Genomic DNA, 27,002 nt, shown 5'->3' with positions numbered 1-27,002 from the left:
CGAGCTCCCAGGGGAATGCCGTGATTTAACCGGCCTCCTCCACACTCTCAGACAGTACGTCCCAGCTCCCAGGGGAATGCCGTGATTTAACCAGCCTCCTCCACACTCTCAGACAGTACGTCCCAGAACCGAGCTCCCAGGGGAATGCCGTGATTTAACCGGCCTCTCCCCACTCTCAGACAGTAGTCCCAGAGCCGAACTCCCAGGGGAATGCCGTGATTTAACCCGATTCTCCCACACTCTCAGACAGTATGTCCCAGAGCCCAGCTCCCAGGGGAATGCCGCGATTTAACCGGCCTCCTCCACACTCTCAGACAGTACGTCCCAGAGCCCAATTCCCAGGGGAATGCCGTGATTTAACCGGCCTCCTCCACACTCTCAGACAGTGCGTCCCAGAGCCCAGCTCCCAGGGGAATGCTGTGGTTTAACCGGCCTCTCCCAAACTCTCAGACAGGAGGTCCCAGAGCCCAGCTCCCAGGGGAATGCTGTTATTTAACCGGCCTCTCCCACACTCTCAGACAGTACGTCCCAGAACCCACCTCCCAGGGGAATTCCTCGATTTAACCGGCCTCCTCCACACTCTCAGACAGTATGTCCCAGAGCCCAGCTCCCAGGGGAATGCCGCGATTTAACCGGCCTCCTCCACACTCTCAGACAGTACGTCCCAGAACCCAGCTCCCAGGGGAATGCCGTGATTTAACCAGCCTCCTCCACACTCTCAGACAGTACGTCCCAGAACCGAGCTCCCAGGGGAATGCCGTGATTTAACCGGCCTCCTCCACACTCTCAGACAGTACGTCCCAGCACCCAGCTCCTAGGGGAATGCCGTGATTTAACCGGCCTCTCCCACACGCGCAGACAGTAGTCCCAGAGCCCAACTCCCAGGGGAATGCCGTGATTTAACCCGATTCTCCCACACTCTCAGACAGTATTGCCCAGAGCCCAGCTCCCAGGGGAATGCCGCGATTTAACCGGCCTCCTCCACACTCTCAGACAGTACGTCCCAGAGCCCAATTCCCAGGGGAATGCCGTGATTTAACCGGCCTCCTCCACACTCTCAGACAGTGCGTCCCAGAGCCCAGCTCCCAGGGGAATGCTGTGGTTTAACCGGCCTCTCCCAATCTCTCAGACAGGAGGTCCCAGAGCCCAGCTCCCAGGGGAATGCCGTGATTTAACCGGCCTCCTCCACACTCTCAGACAGTACGTCCCAGCACCCAGCTCCCAGGGGAATGCCGTGATTTAACCATCCTCCTCCACACTCTCAGACAGTACGTCCCAGAACCGAGCTCCCAGGGGAATGCCGTGATTTAACCGGCCTCCTCCACACTCTCAGACAGTACGTCCCAGCTCCCAGGGGAATGCCGTGATTTAACCAGCCTCCTCCACACTCTCAGACAGTACGTCCCAGAACCGAGCTCCCAGGGGAATGCCGTGATTTAACCGGCCTCTCCCCACTCTCAGACAGTAGTCCCAGAGCCCAACTCCCAGGGGAATTCCTCGATTTAACCGGCCTCTCCCACACGTTCAGACAGTACGTCCCAGAACCCAGCTCCCAGGGGAATGCCGTGATTTAACCGGCCTCCTCCACACTCTCAGACAGTACGTCCCAGCACCCAGCTCCTATGGGAATGCCGTGATTTAACCGGCCTCTCCCACACTCGCAGACAGTAGTCCCAGAGCCCAACTCCCAGGGGAATGCCGTGATTTAACCCGATTCTCCCACACTCTCAGACAGTATTGCCCAGAGCCCAGCTCCCAGGGGAATGCCGCGATTTAACCGGCCTCCTCCACACTCTCAGACAGTACGTCCCAGAGCCCAATTCCCAGGGGAATGCCGTGATTTAACCGGCCTCCTCCACACTCTCAGACAGTGCGTCCCAGAGCCCAGCTCCCAGGGGAATGCTGTGGTTTAACCGGCCTCTCCCAATCTCTCAGACAGGAGGTCCCAGAGCCCAGCTCCCAGGGGAATGCCGTGATTTACCCGGCCTCTCCCAAACTCTCAGACAGGAGGCCCCAGAGCCCAGCTCCCAGGGGACTGCCGTGATTTACCCGGCCTCTCCCAAACTCTCAGACAGGAGGTCCCAGAGCCCAGCTCCCAGGGGAATTCCTCGATTTACTTGGCCTCTCCCACACTCTCAGACAGTACGTCCCAGAGCCCATCGACCAGGGGAATTCCTCGATTTACCCGCCCTCCTCCACACTCTCAGACTGTACGTCCCAGAGCCCAGCTCCCAGGGGAATTCCACGATTTAACCGGCGTCTCCCACACTCTCAGACAGTACGTCCCAGAACCCAGCTCCCAGGGGAATGCCGTGATTTAACCGGCCTCCTCCACACTCTCAGACAGTACGTCCCAGAGCCCAGCTCCCAGGGGAATTCCTCGATTTAACCGGCCTCTCCCACACTCTCAGACAGTACGTCCCAGAGCCCAGCTCCCAGGGGAATGCCGTGATTTAACCGGCCTCCTCCACACTCTCAGACAGTACGTCCCAGCACCCAGCTCCCAGGGGAATGCCGTGATTTAACCGGCCTCTCCCACTCTCTCAGACAGTACGTTCCAGAACCCAGCTCCCAGGGGAATGCCGTGATTGAACCAGCCTTCTCCGCACTCTCAGACTGTACGTCCCAGAGCCCAGTTCCCAGTGGAATTCCTCGATTTAACCGGCGTCTCCCACACTCTCAGACAGTACGTCCCAGAGCCCAATTCCCGGGGGAATGCCGTGATTTAACTGGCTTCTCCCACACTCTCAGACAGTACAGCCCAGAGCCCAAATCCCAGGGGAATGCCGCGATTTACCCGACGTCTCCCACACTCTCAGACAGTACGTCCCAGACCCCAGCACCCAGGGGAATTCCTCGATTTTACCGGCCTCCTCCACACTCTCAGACAGTACAGCCCAGAGCCCAAATCCCAGGGGAATGCCGCGATTTAACCGGCTTCTCCCACACTCTCAGACAGTACAGCCCAGAGCCCAAATCCCAGGGGAATGCCGCGATTTACCCGGCCTCTCCCACACTCTCAGACAGTACGTCCCAGACCCCAGCACCCAGGGGAATTCCTCGATTTTACCGGTCTCCTCCACACTCTCAGGCAGTACAGCCCAGAGCCCAAATCCCAGGGGAATGCCGCGATTTAACCGGCCTCTCCCACACTCTCAGACAGTACGTCCCAGAACCCAGCCCCCAGGGGAATGCCGTAATTTCACCGGCCTCTCCCACACTCTCAGACAGTACGTCCCAGAGCCCAGCTCCCAGGGGAATTCCTCGATTTAACCGGCCTCTCCCGCACTCTCAGACAGTACGTTCCTGGGCCCAGCTCCCAGAGTAATTCCTCGATTTAACCGGCCTCCTCCACATTCTCAGACAGTACGTCCCAGAGCCCAGCTCCCAGGGGAATGCCGTGATTGAACCGGCCTCCTCCACACTCTCAGACAGTACGTCCCAGAACCCACCTCCCAGGGGAATTCCTCGATTTAACTGGCCTCCTCCACACTCTCAGACTGTACGTCCCTGGGCCCAGCTCCCAGGGGAATTCTCGATTTATTCGTCCTCCTCCACACCCTCAGACAGTGTGTGCCAGAGCCCAGCTCCCAGGGGAAAGCCGTGATTTCACTGGCCTCTCCCACACTCTCAGACTGTACGTCCCAGAACCCAGCTCCCAGGGGAATTCCTCGATTTAACCAGCCTCCTCCACACTCTCAGACAGTACGCCCCAGAACCCAGCTCCCAGGGGAATGCCGTGATTTAACCGGCCTCCTCCACGCTCACAGACAGTACGTCCCAGAGCCCAGCTCCCAGGGGAATTCCTCGATTTAACCGGCCTCCTCCACACTCTCAGACTGTACGTCCCTGGGCCCAGCTCCCAGGGGAATTCTCGATTTATTCGTCCTCCTCCACACCCTCAGACAGTGTGTGCCAGAGCCCAGCTCCCAGGGGAAAGCCGTGATTTCACTGGCCTCTCCCACACTCTCAGACTGTACGTCCCAGAACCCAGCTCCCAGGGGAATTCCTCGATTTAACCGGCGTCTCCCACACTCTCAGACAGTACGTCCCAGAGCCCAATTCCCGGGGGAATGCTGTGATTTAACCGGCCTCTCCCACACTCTCAGACAGTACTGCCCAGAGCCCAAATCCCAGGGGAACGCCGCGATTTACCCGGCCTCTCCCACACCACACTCTCAGACAGTACGTCCCAGACCCCAGCACCCTGGGGAATTCCTCGATTTTACCGGCCTCCTCCACATCTCAGACAGTACAGCCCAGAGCCCAAATCCCAGGGGAATGCCGCGATTTAACCGGCCTCTCCCACACTCTCAGACAGTACGTCCCAGAACCCAGCCCCCAGGGGAATGCCGTAATTTCACCGGCCTCTCCCACACTCTCAGACAGTACGCCCCAGAGCCCAGCTCCCAGGGGAATTCCTCGATTTAACCGGCCTCTCCCGCACTCTCAGACAGTACGTTCCTGGGCCCAGCTCCCAGAGTAATTCCTCGATTTAACCGGCCTCCTCCACACTCTCAGACAGTACGTCCCAGAGCCCAGCTCCCAGGGGAATTCCTCGATTTAACCCGCCTCCTCCACATTCTCAGACAGTACGTCCCAGAGCCCAGCACCCAGGCGAATTACTCGATTTAACCGGCCTCTCCCACACTCTCAGACAGTACGTTCCTGGGCCCAGCTCCCAGAGGAATTCCTCGATTTAACCGGCCTCCTCCACACTCTCAGACAGTACCTCCCAGAACCCAGCTCCCAGGGGAATGCCGTGATTTAACCGGCCTCCTCCACACTCTCAGACAGTGCGTCCCAGAGCCCAGCTCCCAGGGGAATGCCGTGATTTAACCGGCCTCCTCCACACTCTCAGACAGTACGTCCCAGAACCCTCCTCCCAGGGGAATTCCTCGATTTAACCGGCCTCCTCCACACTCTCAGACTGTACGTCCCTGGGCCCAGCTCCCAGGGGAATTCTCGATTTATTCGTCCTCCTCCACACCCTCAGACAGTGTGTGCCAGAGCCCAGCTCCCAGGGGAAAGCCGTGATTTCACTGGCCTCTCCCACACTCTCAGACTGTACGTCCCAGAACCCAGCTCGCAGGGGAATTCCTCGATTTAACCAGCCTCCTCCACACTCTCAGACAGTACGTCCCAGAACCCAGCTCCCAGGGGAATGCCGTGATTTAACCGGCCTCCTCCACGCTCACAGACAGTACGTCCCAGAGCCCAGCTCCCAGGGGAATTCCTCGATTTAACCGGCCTTTCCCACACTCTCAGACAGTACGTCCCAGAGCCCAGCTCTCAGGGGAATGCCGTGATTTAACCGGCCTCCTCCACGCTCACAGACAGTACGTCCCAGCACCCAGCTCCCAGGGAAATGCCGTGATTTAACCGGCCTCTCCCACACTCACAGACAGTACGTCCCAGAGCCCTGCTCCCAGGGGAATGCCGTGATTTAACCCGATTCTCCCACACTCTCAGACAGTATGTCCCATAGCCCAATTCCCAGGGGAATGCCGTGATTTAACCGGCCTCCTCCACACTCTCAGACAGTGCGTCCCAGAGCCCAGCTCCCAGGGGAATGCTGTGGTTTAACCGGCCTCTCCCACACTCTCAGACAATACGTTCCAGAGCCCAGCTCCCAGGGGAATGCTGTGATTTACCCGGCCTCTCCCAAACTCTCAGACAGGAGGTCCCAGAGCCCAGCTCCCAGGGGAATGCCGTGATTTAACCGGCCTCTCCCACACTCTCAGACAGTACGTTCCAGAACCCGCCTCCCAGGGGAATTCCTCGATTTAACCGGCCTCCTCCACACTCTCAGACTGTACGTCCCTGGGCCCAGCTCCCAGGGGAATGCCGTGATTTAACCAGCCTTCTCCACACTCTCAGACAGTACGTCCCAGAGCCCAGCTCCCAGGGGAATTCCTCGATTTAACCGGCCTCCTCCACATTCTCAGACAGTACGTCCCAGAGCCCAGCACCCAGGCGAATTCCTCGATTTAACCGGCCTCTCCCACACTCTCAGACAGTACGTTCCTGGGCCCAGCTCCCAGAGGAATTCCTCGATTTAACCGGCCTCCTCCACACTCTCAGACAGTACCTCCCAGAGCCCAGCTCCCAGGGGAATGCCGTGATTTAACCGGCCTCCTCCACACTCTCAGACTGTACGTCCCTGGGCCCAGCTCCCAGGGGAATTCTCGATTTATTCGTCCTCCTCCACACTCTCAGACAGTACGTCCCAGAGCCCTGCTCCCAGGGGAATGCCGTGATTTAACCGGCCTCCTCCACACTCTCAGACTGTGCGTCCCAGAGCCCAGCTCCCAGGGGAATGCCGTGATTTAACCGGCCTCCTCCACACTCTCAGACAGTACGTCCCAGAACCCACCTCCCAGGGGAATTCCTCGATTTAACCGGCCTCCTCCACACTCTCAGACTGTACGTCCCTGGGCCCAGCTCCCAGGGGAATTCTCGATTTATTCGTCCTCCTCCACACCCTCAGACAGTGTGTGCCAGAGCCCAGCTCCCAGGGGAAAGCCGTGATTTCACTGGCCTCTCCCACACTCTCAGACTGTACGTCCCAGAACCCAGCTCCCAGGGGAATTCCTCGATTTAACCAGCCTCCTCCACACTCTCAGACAGTACGTCCCAGAACCCAGCTCCCAGGGGAATGCCGTGATTTAACCGGCCTCCTCCACACTCTCAGACAGTACGTCCCAGACCCCAGCACCCAGGGGAATTCCTCGATTTTACCGGCCTCCTCCACACTCTCAGACAGTACAACCCAGAGCCCAAATCCCAGGGGAATGCCGCGATTTAACCGGCCTCTCCCACACTCTCAGACAGTACGTCCCAGAACCCAGCCCCCAGGGGAATGCCGTAATTTCACCGGCCTCTCCCACACTCTCAGACAGTACGTCCCAGAGCCCAGCTCCCAGGGGAATTCCTCGATTTAACCGGCCTCTCCCGCACTCTCAGACAGTACGTTCCTGGGCCCAGCTCCCAGAGTAATTCCTCGATTTAACCGGCCTCCTCCACACTCTCAGACAGTACCTCCCAGAACCCAGCTCCCAGGGGAATGCCGTGATTTAACCGGCCTCCTCCACACTCTCAGACAGTGCGTCCCAGAGCCCAGCTCCCAGGGGAATGCCGTGATTTAACCGGCCTCCTCCACACTCTCAGACAGTACGTCCCAGAACCCTCCTCCCAGGGGAATTCCTCGATTTAACCGGCCTCCTCCACACTCTCAGACTGTACGTCCCTGGGCCCAGCTCCCAGGGGAATTCTCGATTTATTCGTCCTCCTCCACACCCTCAGACAGTGTGTGCCAGAGCCCAGCTCCCAGGGGAAAGCCGTGATTTCACTGGCCTCTCCCACACTCTCAGACTGTACGTCCCAGAACCCAGCTCGCAGGGGAATTCCTCGATTTAACCAGCCTCCTCCACACTCTCAGACAGTACGTCCCAGAACCCAGCTCCCAGGGGAATGCCGTGATTTAACCGGCCTCCTCCACGCTCACAGACAGTACGTCCCAGAGCCCAGCTCCCAGGGGAATTCCTCGATTTAACCGGCCTTTCCCACACTCTCAGACAGTACGTCCCAGAGCCCAGCTCTCAGGGGAATGCCGTGATTTAACCGGCCTCCTCCACGCTCACAGACAGTACGTCCCAGCACCCAGCTCCCAGGGAAATGCCGTGATTTAACCGGCCTCTCCCACACTCACAGACAGTACGTCCCAGAGCCCTGCTCCCAGGGGAATGCCGTGATTTAACCCGATTCTCCCACACTCTCAGACAGTATGTCCCATAGCCCAATTCCCAGGGGAATGCCGTGATTTAACCGGCCTCCTCCACACTCTCAGACAGTGCGTCCCAGAGCCCAGCTCCCAGGGGAATGCTGTGGTTTAACCGGCCTCTCCCACACTCTCAGACAATACGTTCCAGAGCCCAGCTCCCAGGGGAATGCTGTGATTTACCCGGCCTCTCCCAAACTCTCAGACAGGAGGTCCCAGAGCCCAGCTCCCAGGGGAATGCCGTGATTTAACCGGCCTCTCCCACACTCTCAGACAGTACGTTCCAGAACCCGCCTCCCAGGGGAATTCCTCGATTTAACCGGCCTCCTCCACACTCTCAGACTGTACGTCCCTGGGCCCAGCTCCCAGGGGAATGCCGTGATTTAACCAGCCTTCTCCACACTCTCAGACAGTACGTCCCAGAGCCCAGCTCCCAGGGGAATTCCTCGATTTAACCGGCCTCCTCCACATTCTCAGACAGTACGTCCCAGAGCCCAGCACCCAGGCGAATTCCTCGATTTAACCGGCCTCTCCCACACTCTCAGACAGTACGTTCCTGGGCCCAGCTCCCAGAGGAATTCCTCGATTTAACCGGCCTCCTCCACACTCTCAGACAGTACCTCCCAGAGCCCAGCTCCCAGGGGAATGCCGTGATTTAACCGGCCTCCTCCACACTCTCAGACTGTACGTCCCTGGGCCCAGCTCCCAGGGGAATTCTCGATTTATTCGTCCTCCTCCACACTCTCAGACAGTACGTCCCAGAGCCCTGCTCCCAGGGGAATGCCGTGATTTAACCGGCCTCCTCCACACTCTCAGACTGTGCGTCCCAGAGCCCAGCTCCCAGGGGAATGCCGTGATTTAACCGGCCTCCTCCACACTCTCAGACAGTACGTCCCAGAACCCACCTCCCAGGGGAATTCCTCGATTTAACCGGCCTCCTCCACACTCTCAGACTGTACGTCCCTGGGCCCAGCTCCCAGGGGAATTCTCGATTTATTCGTCCTCCTCCACACCCTCAGACAGTGTGTGCCAGAGCCCAGCTCCCAGGGGAAAGCCGTGATTTCACTGGCCTCTCCCACACTCTCAGACTGTACGTCCCAGAACCCAGCTCCCAGGGGAATTCCTCGATTTAACCAGCCTCCTCCACACTCTCAGACAGTACGTCCCAGAACCCAGCTCCCAGGGGAATGCCGTGATTTAACCGGCCTCCTCCACACTCTCAGACAGTACGTCCCAGACCCCAGCACCCAGGGGAATTCCTCGATTTTACCGGCCTCCTCCACACTCTCAGACAGTACAACCCAGAGCCCAAATCCCAGGGGAATGCCGCGATTTAACCGGCCTCTCCCACACTCTCAGACAGTACGTCCCAGAACCCAGCCCCCAGGGGAATGCCGTAATTTCACCGGCCTCTCCCACACTCTCAGACAGTACGTCCCAGAGCCCAGCTCCCAGGGGAATTCCTCGATTTAACCGGCCTCTCCCGCACTCTCAGACAGTACGTTCCTGGGCCCAGCTCCCAGAGTAATTCCTCGATTTAACCGGCCTCCTCCACACTCTCAGACAGTACGTCCCAGAGCCCAGCTCCCAGGGGAATTCCTCGATTTAACCGGCCTCCTCCACATTCTCAGACAGTACGTCCCAGAGCCCAGCACCCAGGCGAATTCCTCGATTTAACCGGCCTCTCCCACACTCTCAGACAGTACGTTCCTGGGCCCAGCTCCCAGAGGAATTCCTCGATTTAACCGGCCTCCTCACACTCTCAGACAGTACCTCCCAGAGCCCAGCTCCCAGGGGAATGCCGTGATTTAACCGGCCTCCTCCACACTCTCAGACTGTACGTCCCTGGGCCCAGCTCCCAGGGGAATTCTCGATTTATTCGTCCTCCTCCACACTCTCAAACAGTACGTCCCAGAGCCCTGCTCCCAGGGGAATGCCGTGATTTAACCGGCCTCCTCCACACTCTCAGACAGTGCGTCCCAGAGCCCAGCTCCCAGGGGAATGCCGTGATTTAACCGGCCTCCTCCACACTCTCAGACAGTACGTCCCAGAACCCACCTCCCAGGGGAATTCCTCGATTTAACCGGCCTCCTCCACACTCTCAGACTGTACGTCCCTGGGCCCAGCTCCCAGGGGAATTCTCGATTTATTCGTCCTCCTCCACACCCTCAGACAGTGTGTGCCAGAGCCCAGCTCCCAGGGGAAAGCCGTGATTTCACTGGCCTCTCCCACACTCTCAGACTGTACGTCCCAGAACCCAGCTCCCAGTGGAATTCCTCGATTTAACCAGCCTCCTCCACACTCTCAGACAGTACGTCCCAGAACCCAGCTCCCAGGGGAATGCTGTGATTTAACCGGCCTCCTCCACGCTCACAGACAGTACGTCCCAGAGCCCAGCTCCCAGGGGAATTCCTCCATTTAACCGGCCTTTCCCACACTCTCAGACAGTACGTCCCAGAGCCCAGCTCTCAGGGGAATGCCGTGATTTAACCGGCCTCCTCCACGCTCACAGACAGTACGTCCCAGAGCCCAGCTCCCAGGGGAATTCCTCGATTTAACCGGCCTTTCCCACACTCTCAGACAGTACGTCCCAGAGCCCAGCTCCCAGGAGAATGCCATGATTTAACCGGCCTCCTCCACACTCTCAGACAGTGCGTCCCAGAGCCCAGCTCCCAGGGGAATGCTGTGGTTTAACCGGCCTCTCCCACACTCTCAGACAATACGTTCCAGAGCCCAGCTCCCAGGGGAATGCCGTGATTTACCCGGCCTCTCCCAAACTCTCAGACAGGAGGTCCCAGAGCCCAGCTCCCAGGGGAATGCCGTGATTTAACCGGCCTCTCCCACACTCTCAGACAGTACGTTCCAGAACCCGCCTCCCAGGGGAATTCCTCGATTTAACCGGCCTCCTCCACACTCTCAGACTGTACGTCCCTGGGCCCAGCTCCCAGGGGAATGCCGTGATTTAACCAGCCTTCTCCACACTCTCAGACAGTACGTCCCAGAGCCCAGCTCCCATGGGAATGCCGTGATTTATCCGGCCTCTCCCACACTCTCAGACAGTAGTCCCAGAGCCCAACTCCCAGGGGAATTCCTCGATTTAACCGGCCTCTCCCACACTCTCAGACAGTACGTCCCAGAACCAAGCTCCCAGGGGAATGCCGTGATTTAACCGGCCTCCTCCACACTCTCAGACAGTAACTCCCAGCACCCATCTCCCAGGGCAATGCCGTGATTTAACCGGCCTCCTCCACACTCTCAGACAGTACGTTCCAGCTCCCAGGGGAATGCCGTGATTTAACCGGGCTCTCCCACACTCTCAGACAGTACGTCCCAGAACACAGCTCCCTGGGGAATTCCTCGATTTAATCGGCCTCCTCCACACTCTCAGACTGTACGTCCCTGGGCCCAGCTCCCAGGGGAATTCTCGATTTATTCGTCCTCCGCCACACCCTCAGACAGTGTGTGCCAGAACCCACCTCCCAGGGGAATTCCTCGATTTAACCAGCCTCCTCCACACTCTCAGACAGTACGTCCCAGAGCCCAACTCCCAGGGGAATTCCTCGATTTAACCAGCCTCCTCCACACTCTCAGACAGTACGTCCCCGAGCCAAGCTCCCAGGTGAATTCCTCGATTTAACCGGCCTCCTCCACACTCTCAGACAGTACGTTCCAGAACCCGCCTCCCAGGGGAATTCCTCGATTGAACCGGCCTCCTCCACACTCTCAGACTGTACGTCCCTGGGCCCAGCTCCCAGGGGAATTCCTCGATTTATTCGTCCTCCTCCACACCCTCAGACAGTGTGTTCCAGAACCCAGCTCCCAGGGGAATGCCGTGATTTAACCAGCCTTCTCCACACTCTCAGACAGTACGTCCCAGAGCCCAGCTCCCATGGGAATGCCGTGATTTACCCGGCCTCTCCCACACTCTCAGACAGTACGTCCCAGAGCCCAGCTCCCATGGGAATGCCGTGATTTATCCGGCCTCTCCCACACTCTCAGACAGTACGTCCCAGAGCGCAACTCCCAGGGGAATTCCTCGATTTAACCGGCCTCTCCCACACTCTCAGACAGTACGTCCCAGAACCAAGCTCCCAGGGGAATGCCGTGATTTAACCGGCCGCCTCCACACTCTCAGACAGTACGTCCCAGCTCCCAGGGGAATGCCGTGATTTAACCGGCCTCTCCCACACGCTCAGACAGTACGTCCCAGAACACACCTCCCTGGGGAATTCCTCGATTTAACCGGCTTCCTCCACACTCTCAGACTGTACGTCCCTGGGCCCAGCTCCCAGGGGAATTCTCGATTTATTCGTCCTCCTCCACACCCTCAGACAGTGTGTGCCAGAACCCACCTCCCAGGGGAATTCCTCGATTTAACCGTCTTCCTCCAAACTCTCAGACAGTACGTCCCCGAGCCCAGCTCCCAGGTGAATTCCTCGATTTAACCGGCCTCCTCCACACTCTCAGACAGTACGTCCCAGAACCCACCTCCCAGGGGAATTCCTCGATTTAACCGGCCTCCTCCACACTCTCAGACTGTACGTCCCTGGGCCCAGCTCCCAGGGGAATGCCGTGATTTAACCAGCCTTCTCCACACTCTCAGACAGTACGTCCCAGAGCCCAGCTCCCATGGGAATGCCGTGATTTATCCGGCCTCTCCCACACTCTCAGACAGTAGTCCCAGAACCAAGCTCCCAGGGGAATGCCGTGATTTAACCGGCCTCCTCCACGCTCACAGACAGTACGTCCCAGAGCCCAGCTCCCAGGGGAATTCCTCGATTTAACCGGCCTCCTCCACACTCTCAGACTGTACGTCCCTGGGCCCAGCTCCCAGGGGAATTCTCGATTTATTCGTCCTCCTCCACACCCTCAGACAGTGTGTGCCAGAGCCCAGCTCCCAGGGGAAAGCCGTGATTTCACTGGCCTCTCCCACACTCTCAGACTGTACGTCCCAGAACCCAGCTCCCAGTGGAATTCCTCGATTTAACCAGCCTCCTCCACACTCTCAGACAGTACGTCCCAGAACCCAGCTCCCAGGGGAATGCTGTGATTTAACCGGCCTCCTCCACGCTCACAGACAGTACGTCCCAGAGCCCAGCTCCCAGGGGAATTCCTCCATTTAACCGGCCTTTCCCACACTCTCAGACAGTACGTCCCAGAGCCCAGCTCTCAGGGGAATGCCGTGATTTAACCGGCCTCCTCCACGCTCACAGACAGTACGTCCCAGAGCCCAGCTCCCAGGGGAATTCCTCGATTTAACCGGCCTTTCCCACACTCTCAGACAGTACGTCCCAGAGCCCAGCTCCCAGGAGAATGCCATGATTTAACCGGCCTCCTCCACACTCTCAGACAGTGCGTCCCAGAGCCCAGCTCCCAGGGGAATGCTGTGGTTTAACCGGCCTCTCCCACACTCTCAGACAATACGTTCCAGAGCCCAGCTCCCAGGGGAATGCCGTGATTTACCCGGCCTCTCCCAAACTCTCAGACAGGAGGTCCCAGAGCCCAGCTCCCAGGGGAATGCCGTGATTTAACCGGCCTCTCCCACACTCTCAGACAGTACGTTCCAGAACCCGCCTCCCAGGGGAATTCCTCGATTTAACCGGCCTCCTCCACACTCTCAGACTGTACGTCCCTGGGCCCAGCTCCCAGGGGAATGCCGTGATTTAACCAGCCTTCTCCACACTCTCAGACAGTACGTCCCAGAGCCCAGCTCCCATGGGAATGCCGTGATTTATCCGGCCTCTCCCACACTCTCAGACAGTAGTCCCAGAGCCCAACTCCCAGGGGAATTCCTCGATTTAACCGGCCTCTCCCACACTCTCAGACAGTACGTCCCAGAACCAAGCTCCCAGGGGAATGCCGTGATTTAACCGGCCTCCTCCACACTCTCAGACAGTAACTCCCAGCACCCATCTCCCAGGGCAATGCCGTGATTTAACCGGCCTCCTCCACACTCTCAGACAGTACGTTCCAGCTCCCAGGGGAATGCCGTGATTTAACCGGGCTCTCCCACACTCTCAGACAGTACGTCCCAGAACACAGCTCCCTGGGGAATTCCTCGATTTAATCGGCCTCCTCCACACTCTCAGACTGTACGTCCCTGGGCCCAGCTCCCAGGGGAATTCTCGATTTATTCGTCCTCCGCCACACCCTCAGACAGTGTGTGCCAGAACCCACCTCCCAGGGGAATTCCTCGATTTAACCAGCCTCCTCCACACTCTCAGACAGTACGTCCCAGAGCCCAACTCCCAGGGGAATTCCTCGATTTAACCAGCCTCCTCCACACTCTCAGACAGTACGTCCCCGAGCCAAGCTCCCAGGTGAATTCCTCGATTTAACCGGCCTCCTCCACACTCTCAGACAGTACGTTCCAGAACCCGCCTCCCAGGGGAATTCCTCGATTGAACCGGCCTCCTCCACACTCTCAGACTGTACGTCCCTGGGCCCAGCTCCCAGGGGAATTCCTCGATTTATTCGTCCTCCTCCACACCCTCAGACAGTGTGTTCCAGAACCCAGCTCCCAGGGGAATGCCGTGATTTAACCAGCCTTCTCCACACTCTCAGACAGTACGTCCCAGAGCCCAGCTCCCATGGGAATGCCGTGATTTACCCGGCCTCTCCCACACTCTCAGACAGTACGTCCCAGAGCCCAGCTCCCATGGGAATGCCGTGATTTATCCGGCCTCTCCCACACTCTCAGACAGTACGTCCCAGAGCGCAACTCCCAGGGGAATTCCTCGATTTAACCGGCCTCTCCCACACTCTCAGACAGTACGTCCCAGAACCAAGCTCCCAGGGGAATGCCGTGATTTAACCGGCCTCCTCCACACTCTCAGACAGTACGTCCCAGCTCCCAGGGGAATGCCGTGATTTAACCGGCCTCTCCCACACGCTCAGACAGTACGTCCCAGAACACACCTCCCTGGGGAATTCCTCGATTTAACCGGCTTCCTCCACACTCTCAGACTGTACGTCCCTGGGCCCAGCTCCCAGGGGAATTCTCGATTTATTCGTCCTCCTCCACACCCTCAGACAGTGTGTGCCAGAACCCACCTCCCAGGGGAATTCCTCGATTTAACCGTCTTCCTCCACACTCTCAGACAGTACGTCCCCGAGCCCAGCTCCCAGGTGAATTCCTCGATTTAACCGGCCTCCTCCACACTCTCAGACAGTACGTCCCAGAACCCACCTCCCAGGGGAATTCCTCGATTTAACCGGCCTCCTCCACACTCTCAGACTGTACGTCCCTGGGCCCAGCTCCCAGGGGAATGCCGTGATTTAACCAGCCTTCTCCACACTCTCAGAGAGTACGTCCCAGAGCCCAGCTCCCATGGGAATGCCGTGATTTATCCGGCCTCTCCCACACTCTCAGACAGTAGTCCCAGAACCAAGCTCCCAGGGGAATGCCGTGATTTAACCGGCCTCCTCCACGCTCACAGACAGTACGTCCCAGAGCCCAGCTCCCAGGGGAATTCCTCGATTTAACCGGCCTTTCCCACACTCTCAGACAGTACGTCCCAGAGCCCAGCTCCCAGGAGAATGCCGTGATTTAACCGGCCTCCTCCACACTCTCAGACAGTACGTCCCAGAACCCAGCTCCCAGGCGGAATGCCGTGATTTAACCGGCCTCTCCCACACTCTCAGAAGTACGTCCCAGAACCCACACCCCAGGGGACTTCCTCGATTTAACCCGCCTCCTCCAGACTCTCAGACAGTACCGACCTGAGCCCAACTCCCAGGGGAATGCCATGATTTAACCGGCCTCCTCCACACTCTCCGACAGTACGTCCCAGAGCCCAGCTCGCAGGGGAATTCCTCGATTTAACCGGCCTCTCCCACACTCTCAGACAGTACATCCCAGAACCCAGCTCCCAGGGGAATGCCGTGATTTAACCGGCCTCCTCCACACTCTCAGACAGTACGTCCCAGAGCCCAGCTCCCAGGGGAATGCCGTGATTTAACCGGCCTCCACCACACTCTCAGACAGTACGTCCCATAACCGAGCTCCCAGGGAAATGCCGTGATTTAACCGGCCTCCTCCACACTCTCAGACAGTACGTCCCAGCTCCCAGGGGAATGCCGTGATTTAACCTGCCTCCTCCACACTCTCAGACAGTACGTCCCAGAACCGAGCTCCCAGGGGAATGCCGTGATTTAACCGGCCTCTCCCACACTCTCAGACAGTACGTCCCAGAGCCCAGCTCCCAGGGGAATGCCGTGATTTAACCGGCCTCCTCCACACTCTCAGACAGTACGTCCCAGAGCGCAGCTCCCAGGGGAATGCCGTGATTTAACCGGCCTCCGCCAAACTCTCAGACAGTACGTCCCAGAACCGAGCTCCCAGGGGAATGCCGTGATTTAACCAGCCTCCTCCACACTCTCAGACAGTACGTCCCAGAACCGAGCTCCCAGGGGAATGCCGTGATTTAACCGGCCTCCTCCACACTCTCAGACAGTACGTCCCAGCTCCCAGGGGAATGCCGTGATTTAACCAGCCTCCTCCACACTCTCAGACAGTACGTCCCAGAACCGATCTCCCAGGGGAATGCTGTGATTTAACCGGCCTCTCCCACACTCTCAGACAGTAGTCCCAGAGCCCAACTCCCAGGGGAATTCCTCGATTTAACCGGCCTCTCCCACACGTTCAGACAGTACGTCCCAGAACCCAGCTCCCAGGGGAATGCCGTGATTTAACCGGCCTCCTCCACACTCTCAGACAGTACGTCCCAGCACCCAGCTCCTAGGGGAATGCCGTGATTTAACCGGCCTCTCCCACACTCTCAGACAGTAGTCCCAGAGCCCAACTCCCAGGGGAATGCCGTGATTTAACCCGATTCTCCCACACTCTCAGACAGTATGTCCCAGAGCCCAGCTCCCAGGGGAATGTCGCGATTTAACCGGCCTCCTCCACACTCTCAGACAGTACGTCCCAGAGCCCAATTCCCAGGGGAATGCCGTGATTTAACCGGCCTCCTCCACACTCTCAGACAGTGCGTCCCAGAGCCCAGCTCCCAGGGGAATGCTGTGGTTTAACCGGCCTCTCCCAAACTCTCAGACAGGAGGTCCCAGTGCCCAGCTCCCAGGGGAATGCCGTGATTTACCCGGCCTCTCCCAAACTCTCAGACAGGAGGTCCCAGAGCCCAGCTCCCAGGGGAATTCCTCGATTTACTTCTCCTCTCCCACACTCTCAGACAGTACGTCCCAGAGCCCATCGACCAGGGGAATTCCTCGATTTACCCGCCCTCCTCCACACTCTCAGACTGTACGTCCCAGAGCCCGGCTCCCAGGGGAATTCTTCAATTTAACCGGCGTCTCCCACACTCTCAGACAGTACGTCCCAGAACCCAGCTCCCAGGGGAATGCCGTGATTTAACCGGCCTCCTCCACACTCTCAGACAGTACGTCCCAGAGCCCAGCTCCCAGGGGAATTCCTCGATTTAACCGGCCTCTCCCACACTCTCAGACAGTACGTCCCAGAGCCCAGCTCCCAGGGGAATGCCGTGATTTAACCGGCCTCCTCCACACTCTCAGACAGTACGTCCCAGCACCCAGCTCCCAGGGGAATGCCGTGATTTAACCGGCCTCCTCCACACTCTCAGACAGTACGTTCCAGAACCCACCTCCCAGGGGAATTCCTCGATTTAACCGTCCTTCTCCACGCCCTCAGACAGTGTGTTCCAGAACCCAGCTCCCAGGGGAATGCCGTGATTGAACCAGCCTTCTCCACACTCTCAGACAGTACGTCCCAGAGCCCAACTCCCAGGGGAATTCCTCGATTTAACCGCCCTCCGCACTCTCAGACTGTACGTCCCAGAGCCCAATTCTCGGGGGAATGCCGTGATTTAACCGGCCTCTCCCACACTCTCAGACAGTACAGCCCAGAGCCCAAATCCCAGGGGAATGCCACGATTTAACCGGCCTCTCCCACAGTCTCAGACAGTACGTCCCAGAACCCAGCCCCCAGGGGAATGCCGTAATTTCACCGGCCTCTCCCACACTCTCAGACAGTACGTCCCAGAGCCCAGCTCCCAGGGGAATTCCTCGATTTAACCGGCCTCTCCCGCACTCTCAGACAGTACGTTCCTGGGCCCAGCTCCCAGAGTAATTCCTCGATTTAACCGGCCTCCTCCACACTCTCAGACAGTACGTCCCAGAGCCCAGCTCCCAGGGGAATTCCTCGATTTAACCGGCCTCCTCCACATTCTCAGACAGTACGTCCCAGAGCCCAGCACCCAGGGAATTCCTCGATTTAACCGGCCTCTCCCACACTCTCAGACAGCACGTCCCAGAGCCCAGCTCCCAGGGGAACGCCGTGATTTAACCGGCCTCCTCCACACTCTCAAACAGTACGTCCCAGAGCCCAGCTCCCAGGGGAATGCCGTGATTTAACCAGCCTCCTCCACACTCTCAGACAGTACGTCCCAGAGCCCAGCTCCCAGGGGAATGCCGTAATTTAACCGGCCTCCTCCACACTCTCAGACAGTACGTCCCAGAGCCCAGCTCCCAGGGGAATGCCGTGATTTAACCGGCCTCCTCCACACTCTCAGACAGTACGTACCAGAGCCCAGCTCCCAGGGGAATTCCTCGATTTAACCGGCCTCCTCCACATTCTCAGACAGTACGTCCCAGAGCCCAGCACCCAGGGGAATTCCTCGATTTAACCGGCCTCTCCCACACTCTCAGACAGTACGTTCCTGGGCCCAGCTCCCAGAGGAATTCCTCTATTTAACCGGCCTCCTCCACACTCTCAGACAGTACCTCCCAGAGCCCAGCTCCCAGGGGAATTCCTCGATTTAACCGGCCTCCTCCACATTCTCAGACAGTACGTCCCAGAGCCCAGCACCCAGGGGAATTCCTCGATTTAACCGGCCTCTCCCACACTCTCAGACAGTACGTTCCTGGGCCCAGCTCCCAGAGGAATTCCTCGATTTAACCGGCCTCCTCCACACTCTCAGACAGTACCTCCCAGAGCCCAGCTCCCAGGGGAATGCCGTGATTTAACCGGCCTCCTCCACACTCTCAGACAGTACGTCCCAGAGCCCAGCTCCCAGGGGAATGCCGTAATTTAACCGGCCTCCTCCACACTCTCAGACAGTACGTCCCAGAGCCCAGCTCCCAGGGGAATGCCGTGATTTAACCGGCCTCCTCCACACTCTCAAACAGTACGTCCCAGAGCCCAGCTCCCAGGGGAATGCCGTGATTTAACCGGCCTCCTCCACACTCTCAGACAGTATGTCCCAGAGCCCAGCTCCCAGGGGAATGCCGTGATTTAACCGGCCTCCTCCACACTCTCAGACAGTACGTCCCAGAGCCCAGCTCCCAGGGGAATGCCGTAATTTAACCGGCCTCCTCCACACTCTCAGACAGTACGTCCCAGAGCCCAGCTCCCAGGGGAATGCCGTGATTTAACCGGCCTCCTCCACACTCTCAAACAGTACGTCCCAGAGCCCAGCTCCCAGGGGAATGCCGTGATTTAACCGGCCTCCTCCACACTCTCAGACAGTATGTCCCAGAGCCCAGCTCTCAGGGGAATCCCGTGATTTAACCAGCCTCCTCCACACTCTCAGACAGTACGTCCCAGAGCCCAGCTCCCAGGGGAATGCCGTGATTTAACCAGCGTCCTCCACACTCTCAGACAGTACGTCCCAGTTCCCCCCCCAGTCTGAACCCCCTCCAAACTGCCATAGGGCGCGATTCTCCAAAAAGATTTCGAAATGTGGTGGCGAGCGGGAAGTGCCGCGAGCTTCCCGGCGCTAGGTTCAGCGAGGCCGGCAACGCTCTTCAACGTTAATTGGTCCACTTAACGAGGCCCCACGGGCGTCTCGCCACAAATGAAGCTCGCCAGCCGATTTGCCGGCCCCCCGCTAACAAGGTCCAGTTAAGCTGCACTTGCTCAGCCAGTTCGCAAAAATGGCGCCCAGGAGACCAGCCCCTAGATTTGGAGATGTGTCTCTGGGGAGGCTCCGAGACACAGTGGAGGCCAGGAGGGTTGTCCTGTTCCCCCGAGCGTCCAGGAGGATTAACTGTACGGCAGCCAGTGCTGCCTGGGATGAGGTGGCAGGGGCTGTGAGCACTGGCAGTGTTACCAGGAGGACTGGCCTGAAGAGCCTGGAAAAGGTCAATGACCTACAGCACGAGTGAGTAGACACCAACGACCCCGCACCAAATCCTTTCCGCCCTCACACAAGCATCCACTCCCAACTCTCCCTTTCTGCCCTCGCACAAGGATCCACACCCAACTCTCTCTTCTACCGCTCCCCAACCTTTCCGTCGCAACTCCCTTCCACCACTGTGAACCACGAGTGTGGCTAATGGTTCTCTCTCTGTGCCTTCTCAAGAAAAGCTCTCCCACAATTGCTGGGAGAGGGCCCAGACTGGTGGTGGTGAACCGGACAGAAGAATCCTCACCACCTTCAAGGAAGGGACCCTGGAGATGACCGGTGAGGCCGAGGACAGAGTGGTCACCGACGCGGGAGCTGGTGGATGCCGCAGAAGTGAGGAACCACCGGGTTCCACCCGGGGGACCTGTCAAATTCGAGTTGTTTTTGCTTTACTGACTGACCCCTCCCTCCCACTGACCACATGTCCACTCTTCTGCAACTCCTCAGGTGGCGGCGCTGGCCCACCCCAGGTGGCCCCCTCTCCAGCCTCCCAGGACAGTTCCGAGGATGCTACTATAACAGTCGCGGCACTGTTGTCATCCCCACCCTCCACCAGCGCAGATACACGCACCTCAGTGGGACATGTTAGGGGACAGGCTTCTGGGGCACAATCTGGTGAGCACCACACTGCTGATGATGTACACCAGGTGGAGGCAGGAACCCCCCCCAGGCGAGACAGCAGTTAGAGGGCTGCTGGATCCCAGGACCCAGCTGGGCCCCAGCCTGATACTGGGCCTGTGGAACAGGCTGATGGAGATGTTGGTGAGCGGCTGGGACGTTCAGAGGGAGATGTCAAAGTCACTCCAGCGGGTCCATAGCCGATCCATAGTCCCAGAGGCTATGGCCGCAGGAGATGGCGCCAGCAATGATGCCACCGAGGCCAACACAGCGAGGGTGGCGACCACAGTGGAGAGCCTGGTGCATGACGTTGGCACCATTAGTGAAGGTGTCCAAGGCGTTGTGCAGTCGGTGACGGCCTTGGCTGAGGGCCTCGGCAGAATGTCTGCCTCACTGGGGGATGTGACCCAGTATCAGGCTGACCTTGATGAGGTTCTGCGGAACATGTCCTGCTCTGAGATGGGATTGGCCGAGGCACTGTGGAGCTTGTCCCAGTCACAGGTGGACATTGCCGAGGCGCTGCAGAGCAGGTCCCAGTCACTGAGGAGCATCGCCGAGGGCGTCGACACCATGTTGCAGACATTGCAGAACCGCCAGGGTGGCAGAGCCAGATGATGCAGGGGCAGCCGAGGCTTGAACTAGCTGCCCCTCCGTCCCAAGGTGAACCCCAGGACCCTATGGGCACCGAACGGGAGGAGGGGACGCAGAGTGCCAACTCAGACCCCATGGAGTGGGGATGGTGGCTATCGGCTCCCCCGAGTTCCACCCCTCCGATGAGGCCGCATCGTACAGGCAGCACATGGAACAGGGCGGCAGGGCTGTACATGAGCCATTGACAAGTGCACTGGGGTCTTCAGGCTCAAAGCCCCCAGAGGACGCCCGCCAGGGTCATCGAAGACCACAGGATGAGGTAAGCAGCCGGCTGCCTCCACCTCAGATGGGGAAACACCAAGATGTAGGGGTAGAGCTAGGAGGGCAAAGCACAGCGAGGATCACTGAGGGCACCGGGGGGGGGGGGGGGGGGTAGGTAGGGTTTGGGGTAGATAGGGGTGGGGGGGGGCACCATCAGAGAATGGGGAATTGTAAAACACAATAAACACCCTTGAGCACAACCAGTATGATGCCTCTGTCACTTTCCTCCGCAATGCGGGCTGATCTCCGAACCCTTGGCCCATCTCTTCAGGCATTCCCCCCCCTGGAGAGGTCAAGGCATTGGAACTGCATCTTGAGCAGTCCGAAGCACCGCTCCACCAGGTGGCTACATGGGCCACGTTGTATCAGGTCTCCGCTTCAGTCACCGGCTCTGTCCTGGTGTCATTACCAGGCCCTCAGCGAGTACCCCTTATCCCCCAAGAGCCACCCCAGCTCGTCAAAGAGGGTGGGGATGACCGACTGCCCCAGGATGTAGCTGTCATGGACACTCCCTGGGTCGCGTGCGCGCACGTACATGATCTTCATCTGGTGGTCGCACATGAGCTGTATAATAATCTTTATTAGTGTCACAAGTAGGCTTACATTAACACTGCAGTGAAGTAACTGTGAAAATCCCCTCGTCGCCGCATTCTGCCGCCCGTTCGGGTACACCGAGGGAGAATTCAGAATGACCAATTCATCGAACAGCACGTCTTTCGGGACTTGTGGGAGGAAACCGGAGCACCCGGAGGAAACCCACACAGACACGGGGAGAACGTGCAGACTCTGCGCAGACCGTGACCCAAGCCAGAATCGAACCTGGCACCCTGGAGCTGTGAAGCAACAGTGCTAACCACTGTGCTACCGGGTATGTTCAGGGAGTGGGACCGCTTTCTGTTAATGTAGGGCGCTTCCAGTTGGCCCGATGAGCGCAGGGCAACATGCGTGGCATCTATTACCCCTGGACTTGGGGCATCCCGGTGATGGCGGAGAAACCTGCTGCCCGGGCATTTTGCTGGGCCTGGTCCATGTCAAAGATGATGTAGTTTTCTGCCTGGGCAAACAGGGCATCCGTGACCTGTCAGATGTACCTGTGGACAGTGGCCTGTGCTGTGCCACACAGGTCCCCACTCAAGCCCTGGAATGATCCTGAGGCGTAAAGGTTCAGAGCTGCAGTGACCTTGGCGGCACCGGGAGCGGGTGTCCTCCTCCACGTGGTGGCAAGTCCACGAGGACACGGCACAGGTGCCGCAGTGTCTCTTTGTTGAGACAGAGCCTCCTGCGGCACACGCCGATCATCATTTGTTCAAATGACCAGCGGCGCCTGTACACCCTGGACCGTCGCGGGACTCCCCCTCTGGGTCCTTAACTGGCCTGATGGGCGGCGGGTCGAGCATCTGCTGTTGCTGGAGCCGCCGTCTGGCCGCCCAGCCTAGCAGCGGCACTAGGGCAACTTTTGCATCCAAAGTCCCTGCCATAGCGTTCAATATCTGTAAGGAATTGGGAGAGGGAGTTAGACTGACAATGGTGGCTCCCACCCTCTGGCCGTGGACATGTCCCCGGAGTTGTGTCGCATGCCTGGATGTTTGGGTGTTAGCTGCTGCGTTTGTAGTGTTGCCTCCCGCAGTGTTCAGGTACACTGTCCAGGCATCACGGTTCGTTTGGGATGCTAGGTAATAACTCCCACATGGTACATGGCCCACCCACAGGAATCCAGTTGGGTTGTGTGAAGTGCTCACTTAACCACGATTGCCAATTCCCTGTTAGCAATCGCCTTCAGCTGCCCAGCCAGGGGACTCAGCAGTCGGTGGGGGGTTATGTGTGGTCGGTGGAGGAGACGAGCAGGGAAAAGTGTTGCCGTCAGAAAGGGTACACACGATCCAGGGGTTGGCATGGAGGTGCCGCGTGTGGTTGTCCCCCAGTGCCCCCCCCCCCAGCCGAGCACTGGGGTGGCAAACCCAGCGGCCCCAGGCTGTGAGCAAAGATGGCTACTTGGCTCCCCGCAGAAGCCCATCCGCCTGGTGAGAACGGAGTCCAAATCGGCGCCAGCGTGAGCACTTGCTGGGGAGGCTGTTGGATATGGGGTCGCTCCTGTTCATTGTATGGAAATAGGGCTTAAGTGTTGATAATTGGTTCTCGCCACGCTATGGCGGGATCCCGATTTCGCCTACGAGAGCGGGCCGGTTTCATTGCAAACTGTTTGGCGCCTGGCTGAGTTCTCGTTTTCTGCCTATCCTGCTATTCACCGGCCTCGTTGCGCTCTCGCTCGAGCGGAGAATTCCGCCCAGAGAGTCACAGCACAGAAAAGGCCCTTCGGTCCATCCCGCCTGTGCCGGTCAGAAACAACCACCTAACAATTCTAATCCCATTTCCCAGCACTTGTCTCAAAGCCTTAAATGCCTTGGCATTGCAAGTGCACATCAAAATACTTCTTACATGTTATGTGGATGTCTGCCGCACTACCCTTTCAGGCAGTGAGTTCCAAACTCCCACTACCCTCTGGGTGAAAAGGTTTTCTTCACATCCCCTCCAAACCTCCGGCCCCTAAATCTATGCCCCCTGGGCACTGACCCATCACCAATCGGAAAAGTTGCTTCCTGCCGACTCTTATCTATGCCCCTCATAATTTTAGCCATCTCAATCATGTCCTCCCTCAGACTCCTCTGCTCCAGGGAAATCAATCCAAGCCTATCCAATGTCTCTTCCTAACTGAAACGCTCCAGCCCAGGCAACATCCTGGTAAATCTCCTCTGCTCCCTTTGCAGTGCGATCACATCCCTCCTATAATGTGGATTCCAGAACTGCACACAATACTCTGGCTGTGGTCTAACCAACATTTTGTTCCAGCATAATGTCCCTGCACTTAAACTCTATGCCTCAGCTAAGAAAGGCATATCCAGAAGCCTTTTTATTTTGAATTTAGAGTACCCAATTAATTTTTTCCAATTAAGGGGCAATTTAGCATGGCCAATCCACCTATCCTGCACATCTTTGTGGGGGCGAAACCCACACAAACACGGGGAGAATGTGCAAATCCCACACGGACAGTGACCCAGAGCCGGGATCGAACCTGGGACCTCGGTGCCGTGAGGCAGCAGTGCTATCCACTGTGCCACCGTGCTGTCCCAGAAGCCTTCTTAACCACTGTCTCCACCTGCTCTGCTACTTTAAGGGACCAGTGTACATGAACACCAAGGTCCCTTTGATCCTTCGTACAGAAGCGCCTCACCTCTGGAACCACTCTCATGAATCCTGTCCACACTCTCCAATGCCCTCATTACCGTCTTCCTCTAGGGCAGCTCCCAGAACATGTCATGTGACTCCAGCGGGGACTGAACTGGTGTTGCATACAGTTTAGCATAACCTCCTTGGTCTTGTACTCGAAGCCCCTATTAATAAAGATGTGGAGATGCCGGCGTTGGACTGGGGTGGGCACAGTAAGAAGTCTTACAACACCAGGTTAGAGTTCAACAGGTTTATTTTGAATCACTAGCTTTTGGAGCACAGCTCCTTCCTCAGGTGAATGAAGAGGTGGGTTCCAGAAACATATATATAGACAAAGTCAATGATGCAAGTCGATACTTTGAATGCGAGCCTTTGCAGGTAATTAAGTCTTTACAGGTCCAGACGGAGCAACTGGAGAAAGGGATAATGGGGCAGCACGGTAGCCTTGTGGATAGCACAATTGCTTCACAGCTCCAGGGTCCCAGGTTCGATTCCGGCTTGGGTCACTGTCTGTGCGGAGTCTGCACATCCTCCCCGTGTGTGCGTGGGTTTCCTCCGGGTGCTCCGGTTTCCTCCCACAGTCCAAAGATGTGCAGGTTAGGTGGATTGGCCATGATAAATTGCCCTTAGTGTCCAAAATTGCCCTTAGTGTTGGGTGGGGTTACTGGGTTATGGGGATAGGGTGGAAGTGTTGACCTTGGGTAGGGTGCTCTTTCCAAGAGCCGGTGCACACTCGATGGGCCGAATGGCCTCCTTCTGCACTGTAAATTCTATCTATCTATCTATAATCACAGGTTAAAGCGGTGTGAATTGTCCCAGGCCAGGACAGTTGGTAGGATTTTGCAAGCCCAGGCCAGATGGTGGGGGGGAATGTAAGGCAACATGAATCCAACGTCCCAGTAGAGACCGTACTCATCCTTATCTATATATATGTTTCTGGAACCCACCCCTTCATTCACCTGAGGAAGGAGCAGCGCTTCAAAAGCTAGTGATTCGAAACAAACCTGTTGGACTTTAAACTGGTGTTGTAAGAATTCTTACAGTGCCTATTAATAAAGCCCAGAATACTCTCTGCTTTATTAACTGCTCTCTCCAGCTCTCCCGCCTCCTTCAGTGATTGATGCACAGATGCACCCAGGTCCCTCTGCTCCTCCACCCCTTTTAGGATTTTACCCCTTATTTAGTTTAACACAACCTCCTTGCTCTTGAACGCTCGATCTTTAGTTGGAGCCCCTTCGATTGCAGATAACTGGCTAGGGTCAAGGGTCCCTGTTTGGGGTCGAGGGTGAAGGGTTATGGTCTCACACTGTCTCTGTTGCAGGTGACCCTAGCAGCCAGCAGACAAGTGAATTCCCCCAGCGTGAGCGAGACCCAAACCACTGGCACATCGCAGAGCACAGTGAGTATTGAGAGGCAGAAGGGGAGGATGGGGAGAAAGGCGTGGACACTAGGGAGCAGCCAACCTCTAGAAACCAACCGCCCCCAAACCATCAGATGCCTCTGTGACCCGGGCACTCTGACCAGACTCTTTGTGATCCTGTGCACTCTGACCTGACCCCACTGAACTCGTGCATTCTGACTTGACCCTCTGTGACCCCCTGCACTTTGACCTGACCCCGTGTACCCTGACCTGACCGTCTGTGACCCCGTGCACCCTGACCTGATCCTGTGTGACCCCATGAACTTTGACCTGACCTGACCCGACCCTCTGTGACCCTGTGTACTCTGATCTGACCCTCTATGACCCCATGCACTCTGACTTGACCCTCTGTGACCCCATGCACTCTGACCTGACCCTCTATGATCCTGTGCACCCTGACCTGATCCTCTGTGACCCTGTCTCTGTTACAGATCAATCTGACCAACAGCTCGGGCACACAGCTTAGTAGCCGAGCTCAGACAGTCAGCTCGCCTGTAACCAGCTCCATGATGAGTAACAGTACCAATACCAGTAGCAGCAGCACACCTACTCTGACTCCCACACAGGCCAAGATGTACCTACAGGCACAGCTGGTAAGTCAATACTATTGTGTTATGTACTCTGGGATAACACAGGCTGCAACTCGATGCAGCTTTGACCAAAAGATACTCCAGACTTTGAAGTAAGTTCAGTGTGATTTATTGAACCAGTAGCACAGTTAGCACAGTTCTCTATGAGTTTGACTCTCCTGCTAATCTTGCTGTAGTAACTCAGTCTAACTAACCAGTCTGCTCTAAGCCACGTGGTGGGTGTGATGCTTCTGATCTGCCCCTGTCCTACTCTCTAAGTGTCGCCTGTGGAAAGAGACAGAGCATGTGTGCCCTGT

The 27,002-nt window shown here is 57.6% G+C and overlaps 1 protein-coding gene across 2 annotated transcripts in view; it reads left to right on the top strand.

Moving 5' to 3' along the window:
- The window catches only part of LOC140392859 (polyhomeotic-like protein 1), a 210,658-nt gene that overhangs the window by 19,064 nt on the left and 164,592 nt on the right, over positions 1 to 27,002 (top strand). Inside the window, exons 4-5 of one of the 2 annotated variants that reach the window (XM_072478600.1) lie at positions 26,018 to 26,095; positions 26,548 to 26,709. In XM_072478600.1, the coding sequence (XP_072334701.1) occupies positions 26,018 to 26,095; positions 26,548 to 26,709 (240 nt within the window). The remainder of the gene's footprint in view (positions 1 to 26,017; positions 26,096 to 26,547; positions 26,710 to 27,002) is intronic. The other variant, XM_072478601.1, reaches the window with a different exon arrangement.

This window comes from Scyliorhinus torazame, chromosome 16 (genome assembly GCF_047496885.1).
Source record: "Scyliorhinus torazame isolate Kashiwa2021f chromosome 16, sScyTor2.1, whole genome shotgun sequence".
NCBI classification, from domain to species: domain Eukaryota; kingdom Metazoa; phylum Chordata; class Chondrichthyes; order Carcharhiniformes; family Scyliorhinidae; genus Scyliorhinus; species Scyliorhinus torazame.
Note: the sequence above shows the minus strand (reverse complement) of the source record. Positions and strands in the feature narration are given on the sequence as shown.